The sequence below is a fragment of the Apus apus genome, chromosome 1 (assembly GCF_020740795.1).
Source record: "Apus apus isolate bApuApu2 chromosome 1, bApuApu2.pri.cur, whole genome shotgun sequence".
Classification (NCBI taxonomy): Eukaryota; Metazoa; Chordata; class Aves; order Apodiformes; family Apodidae; genus Apus; species Apus apus.
In genome coordinates, this window is record NC_067282.1 from 381,005 (window position 1) to 395,393 (window position 14,389).

The window sequence follows — 14,389 nt, forward strand, 5'->3', positions numbered from 1 at the left end:
CAGGAATGAGCAGTGGTATCTTGGCAATGCTTTTTTTTGATTAAAAGTGAATTGTAGCAGCTGGGGCCTCGTGTGTGAGCCCTGCACAGTGGTGCTTCCAGAGACCAGTCCAAAGGCTCCTGTGTAACATGAGGCACGTGAGCAGAACCCTGGGTGTGCTGGGGCTCTTCTCAGGAGGGTCGTGGTGTCTTTGGGTTGTTTTGAAGATTTGGGCTTGTGGGAAGGATGAGGAAGTGGCTGAAGTAATTCCAGGTCTGTTTCATTGTTGTGCAGAGGGGCTGTGCTGAACTTGGTAGATTTGGGACTGCTGGAGCTAAAGCTGCAACTCTGGTGTCTTGTTTTTGTAGTGCAGCACTTCCCATGTTCTGCTGATTTCTATTCATATACTGGTTTGGGTGGGAAGGGACCTTAAAGCCCACCCAGTGCCACCCCTGCATGGGCAGGGACACCTCCCAGCAGCCCAGGCTGCTCCAAGCCCCATCCAACCTGCCCTTCAACACTGCCAGGGATGGGGCAGCCACAGCTTCTCTGGGCAACCTGGGCCAGGCTCTCCCCACCCTCACAGCCCAGAATTTCTCCCTCAGCCCAGGACATGGATGATGTCTGGGCTGCCAGCTCACATGGTCAGCCCTAATGACCATCCCTGGTGGCTGTGCCACCCAAGAAGTTTCACCAGAAGGATTGAGGGGACAGAGCCTTTTGATGACAAAAGTCCTTTTTCTGAGCAGCTGTTGGAAAGTTCTCAAGTTGGAAGGGCAGGATCAGGGTCCCTCTCACAGAACGTGGCAACCTCCACGTGGTTGGGTGGAGCAGCTTAGTGGGAATGGCAAAGTGAGGTGTTGGGCTGTCAGCAGCTGTATGGAAAGGCAGAGGTGAAAATCTGCTGGTTGAGCATCCCCAGGAGGTTTTGGGGTTGGGTGTAAGGGGATGACACACAGTGAGTGAGCCCCTGTGTAAACAGCAGTGGCTCCTGGGGGACCCTGCACTCCAGACTCCTCTGTCTCTGAGGCTCTCTTGAACCCAAGTGCTGTTGGAATCAGTGATCCTGCCTGGCCTGGTCTCCTGGGGGAAGAGTGAAGAGGGTTTAGTTCCTGCTGGACAGAGGAGAGGTGGTTTGAGGGGGCTGGAGTTGCACTGAATCCTGATGCTCCTTTTGGAGGTCTTGGGAGCCACCATCTCTTTCCCATGTGCAGTTTGTCCTTGACCACTGCCCTGGCTCCCACTTGCCTTGGGGCTGCCTCCTGCTGCCTGTGCTGCTTCACAAACACTTTCCTTAAACACCAGCCCCAGGAAGCTGGGGAGGGACTTGTTACTGGGGCATGTAGTGAGAGTGCAAAGGATGATGGATTAGAGCTGGCAGAGGGAGCTGGAGCTGAGATGGGAGGGAGAAATTCTGGGCTGTGAGGGTGGGGAGAGCCTGGCCCAGGTTGCCCAGGGAAGCTGTGGCTGCCCCATCCCTGGCAGTGTTGAAGGGCAGGTTGGATGGGGCTTGGAGCAGCCTGGGCTGCTGGGAGGTGTCCCTGCCTGTGGTAAGGTGGTTGGAACTACATCATCTTGAAGGTCCCTTCCAACCCAAACCAATCTGGGACTCTGATATTCCTGTTGCTCCTTCCTTACCCCCCCAGCTGCCCTGGCCAGCCAGGGAGGTGCTCTTTCACTGCCTGGTGGGGTCAGGTTAGTTTTGGTCCTTTTCTGAAGTAGGTTCCTGTTACCCTGGCTGTGGTTGGACTAAAGCATCACAAAACTGTTTTCCTCTTGAACACCTCCCCACTTGACAGCCAGGTGCTGCTGCTCTCTAGGAAATGGCTCCGAGCTACAAAGAGGGGAAAAAAAAAGGGATTTAAATGCTAGAGATCCAGCCTGGTGGTGACATGAGTGCATGAAGGGTGGAGAGGGACTTGTGCCAAGTGAGAGGCTGAGGGGAAGGGTTTCCAGCTGGAAGAGGGAGCTGGAGATGAGATGTGAGGGAGAAATTCTGGGCTGTGAGGGTGGGGAGAGCCTGGCCCAGGTTGCCCAGGGAAGCTGTGGCTGCCCCATCCCTGGCAGTGTTGAAGGGCAGGTTGGATGGGGCTTGGAGCAGCCTGGGCTGCTGGGAGGTGGCCCTGCCCATGCAGGGTGGGACTGGGTGGGTTTAAGCTCCCTTCCCACCCAAACCAGTCTGTGATTCCATGATCCTGTGACTCTGTGTTTCCTGGAGCAGGGGGAGAAGCTGAGTGGTCTTAACAGAGCAGAGGGGACAATCACGTCCCTGGCCCTGCTGGTCACTCTGCTGGTGACACAGCCCAGGACATGGTTGGCTTGGATGGCTCCTGTTGATCTTCTCCTCACCCAACACCCCCAGGTCCTTCTCCCCAGGACTGCTCTCCATCCATTCTCTGCCCACCCCAGGTTTGTGCTTGGGGTTGCCCCACCCAGGTGCAGGACCTTGCCCTTGGCCTTGTTGAACTCGATGAGGTTGGCACTGGCCCCCCTCTCATGAAGTGCTCTGTGCCAGGCCCCGGCTTATTTCAGGGAGCTGCTCATTTAACCTGCTCCTCAAAGCCTCTGTAAAGGCTGCTCTGTGGCTTCCCAGCTTCTGGTGCCTCATTACTGTCACTCAGAGCTCCCCCAGGTCCCAGCTGAATGACTGATGCTGCAAACTAAGCTCCTCATCCTTCCTCTGGTAGTCGCCCAGAGAAACAAATCCCTGCTCTTTTGGCAAAGCCTCTTAACCTCCCCCTGCAGAGCTGGGCTCAGCCTGCCCGCGCAGGCAAACCCCCTCCCTGCCCTGCTCTCCTTGTGCTTTCTGCTTCTCATGGATTCCTTCTGCTTCTGTCTGTCTGGCTGAGACCTCAGGGCCCAAGCCCTGGGGTGGCACCAGGCTGAGGCCCCACTGGTAGCAAGCAGAGCTTGATAATAACCCCGTGTCTGGTTTGTGCTGCTGCTCTTCCCAAGCTTCAGAATGAGACTTTTCTGGCCCTGACGTGGAGTCTCTGGCTCCTTGGGGTCATGGTCTGTCCCCAGCCCAGCTCCACCCTCACCCCCCTGCTGCTTCCCCAGGGACTTCTCTGTCTGCAAGGCACCTTCCAGCCTGGTAGGAAGGGGTGCAGACAGGAACTGGGAAGGGTTTGCTTGGGAGGAGAGCTGCTGGGTGTCCTTGTCGTTTATTCTAGAGAAGAGGAGGCTGAGGGGAGACCTCCTCACTCTACAGCTCCCTGACAGGAGGTTGGAGCCAGGGGGAGGTTGGTCTGTGCTCCCACGTATTTGGTGGTAGGACAAGAGGAAATGGCCTCAAGTTGCACCAGGGGAGGTTCAGATTGGATACTGGGAAGAATTTGTTTACAGAAAGAGTAATGAGGCTTTGGAGCAGGCTGCCCAGGGCAGAGGTGGAGTCCCCATCCCTGGAGGTGTTCAAAAAACATGTGGATGTGGCAGTGAGGGACGTGGTTTAGTGGGCATGGTGGGGTTGGGTTGGTGATCTTAGAGGTCTTTTCCAGCCTTAATGATTATGTGATTTTATGATTTTTACCTTTGGAAGCCACATGCTGGTTTTCCCCAAGAGGTGAGGGACTTCCCACACCTTCACCTTGTGGAGCTGTCAAGGGCAGGTTGGATGGACAACCTAGTCTGGTGGGAGGTGTCCCTGCTCACGGCAGGGGGTGGGACTGGATGGTCTTTAAGGTCCTTCCAACCCAAACCAGTCTGGGGTTGGATGATTTCAGGCTCTGAATCAGCCCAGAATTTCTCCCTCCCATCTCAGCTCCAGCTCCCTCTGCCAGCTGGAAACCCTTCCCCCTGCTCCCAGCCCTCCCTGCCCTTGTCCCAAGCCCCTCCCCAGCTTTCCTGGAGCCCCTTCAGGCCCTGGAAGGTGCTCTCAGGTCTCCCTGGAGCCTTCTCTTCTCCAGGCTCAACACCCCAACTCTCCCAGCCTGGCTCCAGAGCAGAGCTGCTCCAGCCCTCCCAGCATCTCCGGGGCCTCCTCTGGCCTCTCTCCAACAGCTCCGTGTCCTTCCTGTGCTGGGGACCCCAGAGCTGCTCCCAGCCCTGCAGGGGGGTCTCAGCAGAGCAGAAAGGGCATCCAGGAGAATGGGGTGTTTTTCAATCCAGACTGTCTCCCTGACCACAGCCACTCCAGTCCTGTCCCAGTGGCCAGCTCTCAGCTGCCTGCACCTGCTGGGGATTGTCCCAGTCCACCCGCTGGGATGGGAACAGGAGGGAGCAGGCACCGAGGGACTTGTCACCAGTGTGCTCAGCTCCTGCTGCCACCTCCATAGTCCTGCACAAACCCACCCTGGGCCACTCCAAAGCTTGGTTGCTCTGCTGGCCTTGAAGCAGCTCAGCCAAGGCCTGATGAGGCTGGAGCTGATCATAGAGTCACAGGAGTCGTCAGGGTTGGAAGGGACCTCTGGAGATCATCAAGTCCAACCTCCTGGTGTTGGGGCAGCTTTGGGGACCTGTCAGCAGCCTCAGCAGGTGACTCGGGCACTGTCCCCATGTCCTGGGCAGAGGTTTTGGGCAGGACCATCCCTCTGAGATGTCTTGGGGCCCTGGGACTGATTTTCTTCCCTGTGCTTTTGAACGAGTCCAAGGCAAAAGCGTCTGAACTTTGGTTTTTTTTCCTTCCCGGGTGCAGCCCAATTAGTGCTAACGAGCTGGATGGTAATTGCAGCACGGGCTGACGGGGAGGATTGATTGCTGGTGGCTGTGCTGCTGTGTCCCTGGGTCCTGGCTTGCTGCCCAGGGGCCAATTAGCAGGTTTGTCACTGATGATGCTTCACTGAGGATTTTGCGTTGTTTTCTTGGCCAGAGGCAGGGCTGGTGGCACTGGGGGGTGGGGGTGGCTGTCCCTGTGTCCCCTTGGTCACCACACTGTGGGGAGAGACCCAGCCACAGGACCCTGGTTTCTCCTCCCAGAAACCCCCCCCAGCCCCCAGCTAATTAACTTCTTTTCAACAGGCCCCACCAGCCCTGCAGGGTGGCACTGGTGGCACTGGGACCCCTCTGTCCCCTTGGGGGTCTGTCCCTTTGCAGGGGGGGGTGTTTGGGCAGCTGTGCCTCCCTGTCCCCTGCTGCCAGCTGTGCCCAGGCAGGGACTCTCTTGGGGTGAACCATGGGGACCCCCCAGACCCTCCCCTGGTGCCCAGGGGGTTGCTCCAGTGCCCCATGCTCTGATTTCCTGCAGGTCCCCTGGGTCCCTGGGGCAGCTGCTTGGCATGAAGACCAGCCACTGAGACCAAACTTCTCAGAGGTCTGTAAAGAGCAGCTCCAGCCTCCCCCAAATCCAGCCCCGGGGCTGGGAGGGTTTTAGGGGCTAAAAATGCCAGGGTAAGATAATCAAAACAGAGAATGGTTGGGGTTGGAAGGGGCCTTAGAGGTCATCGAGTCCCACCCCCCTGCAGTGAGCAGGGACCTGCTGTTCAGCCAGAGCAGGTTGCTCAGAGCCTCGTCCAACCTGACCATCAGTGTTTCCAGAGATGGTGCCTCCACCACGTCCCTGGGCAGCCCAGGCCAGTGAATGAGAAAAATGAGAAAGTCTGTTCCAGTGGCACCTCCAGCACCCACTGCCAGGAGCTGGAGCTCGGGTGGTGTTTCCAAAAGGCACCTTTTGTGCTGCAGATCCCAAGGAGGGTGTAAGGAACTGCTGCTGGCATTGAGGTAGACATCCACTTTGGGAGTGACCTGGAACATGGGATCTGGTGGAAAGACCTGGTGCAGGCAGGAGGTGAACAGGCAGGAGGACAGGTGGGAGCTGGGGCTGTGCTCACCCGGGCCCCAGTGCTGGCCTTTGAGGAGCACCTTGGGCTCAAACCTTTGATTTGTTTGCATCAAGAGCCTTCTTGGCCCCTCACACACTCCTCCAGCCTTTGTGTCATCCTAGAACCATGGAATGGTTTTGGTGGGAGGGACCTCAAAGCCCACCCAGTGCCACCCCTGCATGGGCAGGGACACCTCCCAGCAGCCCAGGCTGCTCCAAGCCCCATCCAACCTGCCCTTCAACACTGCCAGGGATGGGGCAGCCACAGCTTCCCTGGGCAACCTGGGCCAGGCTCTCCCCACCCTCACAGCCCAGAATTTCTCCCTCACATCTCAGCTCCAGCTCTCTCTGCCAGCCTGAAACTGCCCCCCCCTTGTTCTGTCACCATGTGTCCTTGTCCTGCAGCCACCTGGGCATGGCTGCACAAACCCACCAGCCTTTGCCAGGGCAGGTGCCCACATGTCCCCATCTCCAAAGAGCTCAGCCCATGGACACCTACCCCTGCCCAGCACTCGCAGGGTTAAGCTGTTGTTTATTTTGGACTCTTCACCCCAAGGAGAGATGGAATATTACCTGCCAGTGTCCTGAGGCTCATTACTCGTGCTTGGGGAACATCTTGGTGGCCCTCATGGGCACCTCACAGGTAAACAAGGAAAAGAGCCTCTTTCCTTGGGGCTCTTGTGGACAAACCTGGGTCTGGAGGAGCTGCCCTGGCCATGAGCAAGGAAGAAATCACATCACCAGGAGCAGTTTGGTTTCCTGGGCTGAGCTCCAGGGACGTGGACACCCCCAGATCCCTGCTATGGCAGCCCTGGTTGGGGTGGCCTTGGCTGGGTTCACTGGTGCTGGCAGGATGGGTCCTGGCCTGGACCTGCACTTGGGATGGATTCAGCCCATCCCTTGGGCACCCCTTGCACTAAGATCATGGATACTGGGGGACATATCCTGACCACAGCTGGTAGGACACCTGCTCAACCAGGAGCAGCCTTTCCATGCTTGTGCTTATGAAGTGCACGGAGGAGAAACTGGGACCCCAGTGGGTGTGCTGGACCTGGGTGGTCTGGAGAAATGGGCCAGCAGGAACCTCCTCAAGTTCAACCAGTAAGTCCTGCCCCTGGGGAGGAACAAGCCCAGGCTGGAAAGCAGCTGGGCAGAGAAGGTCCTGCTGGCCACCAGTTTGACCACAAGCACAGGTGGCCAAGGGTGTCCTGGGCTACAGCAGAAGGAGTGAGGCCAGCAGGTTGAGGGGGATGATTCTTCCCTCTGCTCAACACTGGAGAGGCCACACCTGGAGTGCTGGGTCCAGTGCTGGGCTCCCCAGTGTGAGACACTTGGATGCACACGGTTGGGGTAAAGTTCTGCCAGTGCTTACATGGCCTGAGTGTTTCTGTGGGTGGGAGCTGGGAGGCTGAGAGCTCACCTGTGCCTTCTGTTGGAACTGAGCTGCTGAGATTTGAACTTTATTTTATTTGGTGGTAAAAGCCAAAACCAAACATGCTGTAGATGTTATTGAGGCAGAGGGCAGGAAGCCTGGGGAGGTCACCTGGCTCTATCTCCTGCCCTGCAGCAGGGCAGGCAAGATGCTTGACTAAGATTCTCCATGGTGGATCCCCCTCCTCCCCAAGTCCAAGGTTCTCCATGGTGGATCACCTCCTTCCCAAGCAACCTGTTCAAGTGCTGGAGACCTTCCTGCTGTTTCTAAGACACATCTAACCTAAGCTTTGATGGCCAAGATGAGTGCCCAAGTTACACACACACCAAACAGCAGCTGGTCAGAGATCAAGGAGCCTCTGGAGGACGCTCAGTCCCGTGGTGCAGGTTGAGGTTGTCCTGTGAGGAGCAGGGACTTGGGCTCGATGATCCTGATGGGTCCCTTCCAACTTGAGAACTTCTCTGACAATCTTCGAGTTTTTCCAGCTGATGTGGGTCAGTGGGACCCTGCTGGTTTCTGCCAGAGGTTTGGCAGGAAGGAGGGAAGAGGGGTGGGTGGATCCATCACATTTTGCAGGCAACGTTTCCTTATTCCTTCCCTCCCGAGCTGACCACCCTCCCTCCAAAGTGACAAATCTTCCCAAATTAATGAAGTCACTCTTTTTTTTTTTTTTTTTTTTTGAGTGATCTGGGGTCATTCCTGGCACCTCTAACCCCAGGTTATGTCAGGAACAGGAACCAGTTTCACTGGAGGTTTCCTGGTGGTTTTCTGAGCTCAGGGCAGGCAGCAGCAATTGCTTCTCCTCAGAGCTCTGTCCACATCCTCAGCTCCTCCTCCGAGCTGGTTCCTGCAGCACTGGCTGGTGGCACCTTGGAAAGCAGGAGAGCATTGGCCAAAGAGAGCACTGCCCAGCACCCCTCAGGGTGGGCCCATTGGTTCCATGGCAATAAACCATTGCCCTGACAGCAGGAGGCATCTGGCCTAGGTTTCCTTTCAGGTCACTGGGGAGAGCTGGACATTCCTGGGGGTTCATTCATGGCACTTCACTCATGTTCTAGGATGGGATGAGTTATTTTCTGGTGGTGCCTCCCTCTCTCAGTACCCGACCTGTCTTTATCAGCTGGTGAGATCCTGAGTCCTGCCAAGCCCCAAGAGTTTGAAGATCCCTTCCTGGATCTGCTTCATCTGCACACCATAAATGAGGGGGTTGAGCATGGGAGGGACCGTCAGGTAGAAATCAGCCACCAAGACCTGGATGTGAGGAGCCAAGCCAAAGGAGAACATCTGCAGGTACATGGAGAGGAGCCCACCTATGTAAAACATCAGGATGATGGAAATGTGGGACCCGCAGGTCCTGAGGGCCTTGAGACGAGCCTCTTGGGATGGCAGCCTCATCACAGACCTGAGGATCATGCCGTAGGAGAAGGTGATGAAGACAGAGTCTGTCCCCACCAGCAGGGTTGCCACAATGAGGCTGTAGAGGTCGCTGGCAGAGGGGTCAGCACAGGCCAGCTCCACCAGGGCCATGTGCTCGCAGTAGGAGTGAGGGATGACCCTGCTGGTGCAGTAGGGCAAGCTGGTCAGGAGGCACATCAAAGGTGTCATGACACCAGCTCCCCTGGCCAGTGACATCAGTCCTATCTGGATGGTCCTTGAGCTTGTTAGGATGGTGCTGTATCTCAGGGGGTTGCAAATGGCTACATACCTGTCGAAGGACATGGCCAGCAGCACCCCTGACTCCACTGCAGTGAAGGTGTGGATGAAGAACATCTGGACGAAGCAGGCCTCAAAGCCAATCTCTCTTGAATCCAACCAGAACACACCCAGCATCTTGGGAACGACAGCAGTGGAGAAGATCAGGTCGATGATGGACAACATGGAAATGAAATAGTACATGGGCTGATGGAGGTTCTGGTCCAGCCGCACGGTCAGGAGGACCAGGCTGTTCCCCAGCAAGGTCATCAGGTACATGAAGCAGAAGGGGATGGCAATCCATCTGTGGAGAGCCTCCAGGCCAGGGATGCCCATCAGGAGAAAAGACAAGGAGTTGGTGTTGGACTGGTTGGTGGTGGACATGGCACAGGTGGGCCAAGGTGAATCTTTCCTCCCAGTTTTAGTTTCCTGTAACAGAGATGGAGAACTGGGGATTCTGCTGCCACCTCCTTGGTGATAAAACCCCTGCAGTGTCCAGACATCTCACAGTTCTGGTTTGTTTACTCAGGGAAAAAACTTCAGAACCTGTTTGTCTTCAGTCAGGCTTGTGAGCTGAAGCTGTGGCCAGTGCTTCCCAGAGGACACATCCCCGGAGGGTCCTGGCTGTCCTGTTGCACATGGGGCCACCTTCTCTCCTGCCTCCCCTTCCAGCCCCTCTGATCTACCTCTGGCTTTCGGGGTGTGTCTAAGGCTGGACCATGGTCCTGGAATGGGCTGCCCAGGGCAGGGGGGGAGTCCCCATCCCTGGAGGGGTTTCCAAGCCCTGGAGATGGTGCTGAGGGACATGGGGCAGGGGTGGCCTTGGCAGGGCTGGGGGAAGGGTTGGACTCCATGATAGAATCATAGAATCACAGAATAGTGAAGGTTGGAAGGGAACTTAAAGATCATCCAGTGCCCCCCCTGCATGGGCAGGGCCACCTCCCAGCAGCCCAGGCTGCTCCAAGCCCCATCCAACCTGCCCTTCAACACTGCCAGGGATGGGGCAGCCACAGCTTCCCTGGGCAACCTGGGCCAGGCTCTCCCCACCCTCACAGCCCAGAATTTCTCCCTCACATCTCAGCTCCAGCTCCCTCTGCCAGCTGGAAACCCTTCCCCCTGCTCCCAGCCCTCCCTGCCCTTGTCCCAAGCCCCTCCCCAGCTTTCCTGGAGCCCCTTCAGGCCCTGGAAGGTGCTCTCAGGTCTCCCTGGAGCCTTCTCTTCTCCAGGTTCAACACCCCAACTCTCCCAGCCTGTCCTCATAGCAGAGCTGCTCCAGCACCTTCTCCACAAATAGAATCATAGAATTGTTGTAGTTGGAAAAGACCTTTAAGATCACCCAGTACAACCATTAGCCCAACTCTCTGGTGTCTGGTGCTGAACCATGTCCCTCAGCTCCACATCTCCAAGGCTTTCAACCACCTCCAAAGGCAAAGCTCCAGCTCCAGACTGTGGAGGCTGGTCCCGAGTGTCCTCCTGGGGCACTTGTTCCTCCCCTACAAACTGCCCCATCCATTCAGGCCACTTCCCCAAAATGCTGCCACGTCCCCCGTTTGGGTGGGGATCCTGGACTGGGGGTTTGGGTGGGATCCTGGGTCCTGCCTCTCCCACCCTCCAGCCCGTCCCGAGCGAGCTGCACCACCTGTGCCAAAATCCAGCCTATTTGCCCCAATTCTGCCTGTCGCTGAGGAGCCCCGGCCACGTGCCCCTGGCTTCTGTCCAGACTCCTGCCTGGCAAGCAGGGGAACAACCCCCCGGGGCTGAGAATTCAGTTTGGTTTGGAGAAAAATGTGCATTTCCCCAATTATTGCTGAATTTATACAAAGAGAAGCAAGCTGACCCTGGGGCAGCCACCAGCTCCGGGCTCTGCTTGCAAGGTTTGGCATTTCCTTGGTGACTGTTTGAAACTCAAGTCCCACTTTTACCTAAAAAACCCAATACTTCCAGAAATCAGGATTCTGAGACCTGCAGCCCGGGCTCTGCGGGTGGGTTTCGTGAGGAGCTTTCACATCTTAAAACACAACTTAAAGATAAATTTAAAAAATTAAGGGTTTCCAGCAATTGGCTGTTTCCTGCTGGACTCACGGCGGGGACGTGCAGGGGTGGGATGCTGAAGTCCCACCAGCCTCCCACCCTGGGACCCCTGGAGCAGGCTCCCTGCCCTGCCCTCCTGTACAGCCACCCACCTTGCTCTCCTGGCTGAATCTGCCACCCTTGGGGACCCTCGGGATGAGAAGGGAGAAGTTTCCTGTGCTGGGAGCAGAGCTGCAGGGCTCTGCATAAATCATCCCAGGTGACGCCACTGGGAGTCTCCTCCTGGGTGGGGATTCCCAAGAGCAGGAGTCCTCTCCAGGCATCTTCCCTGGCAACCTCAGCCAAGGGGCTGGATGGTCACAGCTGCAGCCCCAGCTCCGTTCTTGCTCACATCTAATTAGGTTTTACAAGTGGCAGGTGCTGGGAGAGAGAACCATGGGATGGTTTGGGTTGGAGGGACCTCAAAGCCCACCCAGTGCAACCCCTGCATGGGCAGGGACACCTCCCAGCAGCCCAGGCTGCTCCAAGCCCCATCCAACCTGCCCTTCAACACTGCCAGGGATGGGGCAGCCACAGCTTCCCTGGGCAACCTGGGCCAGGCTCTCCCCACCCTCACAGCCCAGAATTTCTCCCTCACATCTCAGCTCCAGCTCCCTCTGCCAGCTGGAAACCCTTCCCCCTGCTCCCAGCCCTCCCTGCCCTTGTCCCAAGCCCCTCCCCAGCTTTCCTGGAGCCCCTTCAGGCCCTGGAAGGTGCTCTCAGGTGTCCCTGGAGCCTTCTCTTCTCCAGGCTGAACACCCCAACTCTCCCAGCCTGGCTCCAGAGCAGAGCTGCTCCAGCCCTCCCAGCATCTCCGGGGCCTCCTCTGGCCTCTCTCCAACAGCTCCGTGTCCTTCTGGTGTTGCTGGCCCCAGAACTGCTCACCAACCTACTGCTTTTTGCCCCAAAACATTGACCCTTTGTGCTGTAGATGTTACTGGGTCCCAGAAGACTCCAGCCCAAGCCCAGGAGGACCATGCTGACCCCAGAAGGAGCGTCCCTGCAGAGCAGGTGCAGAGCACCCCTCAGAGATCCCCCCTTTCTGAGGAGCAGGAGCTGATCTGCTGCTCCCAGGGCAGAGCTGGACTCTCCATCTGCTGATGCTCTGTAGAGCCTCAGGTCAGGTCCTTGTGCCTGCAGAGTCTAGGTAAAACCTGTCATTGCTGGAGGACCTGACCTCTCTGAGTCATTCCCAGCTGGATTCTAGCTTCCAGAACAGGAAGACTGTTGCTCCTGGGGAAGTCTCAGCATGGTTGGGTGCTGCAACCTCCAGACTGAGCCTGTGAGTCCTGGTGGGACACAGCTGGCTGGTTCAGAGACAGCTCAGAGAAGTCTGGGTTGCCTCAGGCTGCTCAGAACTATGGCCTGATGTCCTTCAGGCCTCCAAGTCATGCAAGGTTCAGCTGTTCAAGGACTTGTGGTCATGACAAGAAGCAGACACAGGACTGGTCAGTATCCCTGAGCAGATTCAGTGTTTATTTCCACCACTACAAGGTGTGAACACCTGGACCCAGTGATAAAAGCCATTGGTGCATCTCCCCACTTGCCCAGCTTCCTCACCCAGCTGGTGTGAATGGTCTGATGGACACAGTGCTCTGAAGAGCTCAGGTCTGAGGATGTTCCATTTCCACCATCACCCAGAATCCCAGAAAAGCTGCTCTGTGCTCCGTGACCTTTTGTGCAAGGGAGGCCCAGAGAGGAGAACCTCTGTGGTAGGGCACCTGCAATGTGTGAAAGTCTCCTGTTGTTGGCCCTGACTGTCCAGCAAGGACTAAAGAAGGTGACACAGTAGAAATTTCCCCCCCTGGAATAGAATTTGTTTATTTATGGAGCCCTGAAATGTTGGTTTAAATCATGACAGGGATGTTGATGACATCGAGAGCATCTCAGAACTCTGAGGTGGCTGCTCACTTCTCTGTATCACCTGGAAAGAAGGAAGGGAGATGGGACCCTGCTAACGATGCCAGTCCCAAATAGTTCTTGTCACAGAGTAGGGTCTCATGTGGTCATTTAAGCCGATGAGTCCTCTCCCTGCTCCTGCTCACCGTGTGCACGGAAGGGGAATGAACTTGGTGCCACCTCTGCCTAGAGGAGAACACCTGGAAAAGCAGTGGCTGCTGCATCAGGTGTGAACCTTCCTGGAACGGAACACTCTGAGCACGGCCCGGCGGATCTGCCTGGTCCTCATGCTGTAAATGATGGGGTTGAGCATGGTGGGGAGGGCCAGGTAGAGGTCAGCCAGCAGGACCTGTGCCTGCAGGGACAGGCTGCTGCCAAACTGCTGCACATAGATGGAGACCATCCCGGGGACGTAGTAGAGCAGCAGGACACAGAGGTGGCACCCGCAGGTGCTGAGGGCCTTCCAGCAGGATTTCTTCCTCAGGGCAGTCTTGAGGATCATCCCGTAGGACACGGAGATGAAAGCCAAGTCCATCCCCACGATCAGAGAGGACCCGGCCACGCTGTAGAGCCCGACGGGTCTGGGGTCTGCACAGGCCAGCTTGGCCACGGCCACGTGCTCGCAGTAGGAGTGGGGAACCAGGTGGGAGCGGCAGTAGGGGAGGCTGGTGACCATCCCTGTCAAGGGGGCCATGAACAGGAGACCTCTCGCCAGGATGGCCAGGCCTATTTGGGCAACCGTTTGGCGATCCAGGATGGCTTGGTACCTGAGGGGGTGGCAAATGGCAACGTAGCGGTCGACGGCCATGGCCAGGAGCACCCCTGACTCCTCGGACGTTGTGGAGTGGACAAGGAACATCTGAACAAAACAGGACGTGTAGCCAATCTCCGTAGAGTTCAGCCAGAAGATGCCCAGCATCTTGGGGACGACGGATGTCACCATCACCAGGTCGATGCCGGCCAGCATGGCCAGGAAGCCGTGGACGGGGAGACGCAGGGAGGTGTCCAGCCCAAGGACAAGCAAGACGACACCATTGCCCACCAGGGAGATGATATAGGCCAAGCAGAACAGGATGCCCAGGCAGGTGGAGAAAGCTTCCAGTCTGGGGACACCCACCAGGGTGAAAGAGGAGGACTGGCTGCTGGGGTGGGCGAAGGGATCAGAAGCCATGCTGGAGAACCTGGCTTTTGTGCTGAGCAAAAGGGGGGGCCCAGATTTGAGCCCTGAGACGTCCAGGGGGCTAAGGTGGGGACTCTGCCTCAGTGGAAGAGTCAGAGCAGGAATCCACGTGGTTCTGACATGGAGTGAGGTGGGAATGCTGCAGCATCACGTGGCTGGGGGGAACGGGTCAGAAAGGCTGGATGAAAGGGGCTGGGAAGCTCCTGTGAGGTGGGGAAGTTCATGATGCAAGTTGTGCCACCAGGGGTAACCCAAGGACTCCTACCCAGTTCTGTGCCTGTGAAAGGCTGGTTTCTGGGTTGGTTGCTCATCACTGCTCAGCTGGCATCTTGAAACGGGCTGCAGGAGGAGAGAGAAAAGGGTCAGCTCAGCACCCAGTGTC

General features: G+C 57.0%; 2 protein-coding genes across 2 annotated transcripts; both read right to left on the reverse strand.

Moving 5' to 3' along the window:
• Positions 1 to 8,282: 8,282 nt before the first annotated feature.
• LOC127394205 (olfactory receptor 52K2-like) lies at positions 8,283 to 9,242 on the reverse strand. The gene has a single exon (XM_051640053.1). The coding sequence runs from the start codon at positions 9,240 to 9,242 to the stop codon at positions 8,283 to 8,285; it is 960 nt and encodes a 319-aa protein (XP_051496013.1).
• Positions 9,243 to 13,050: 3,808 nt separating this feature from the next.
• LOC127394212 (olfactory receptor 52I2-like) lies at positions 13,051 to 13,998 on the reverse strand. Its single transcript, XM_051640064.1, has one exon. It carries the CDS (start codon positions 13,996 to 13,998, stop codon positions 13,051 to 13,053), a length of 948 nt encoding a protein of 315 aa, XP_051496024.1.
• Between the last annotated feature and the right edge of the window lie 391 nt (positions 13,999 to 14,389).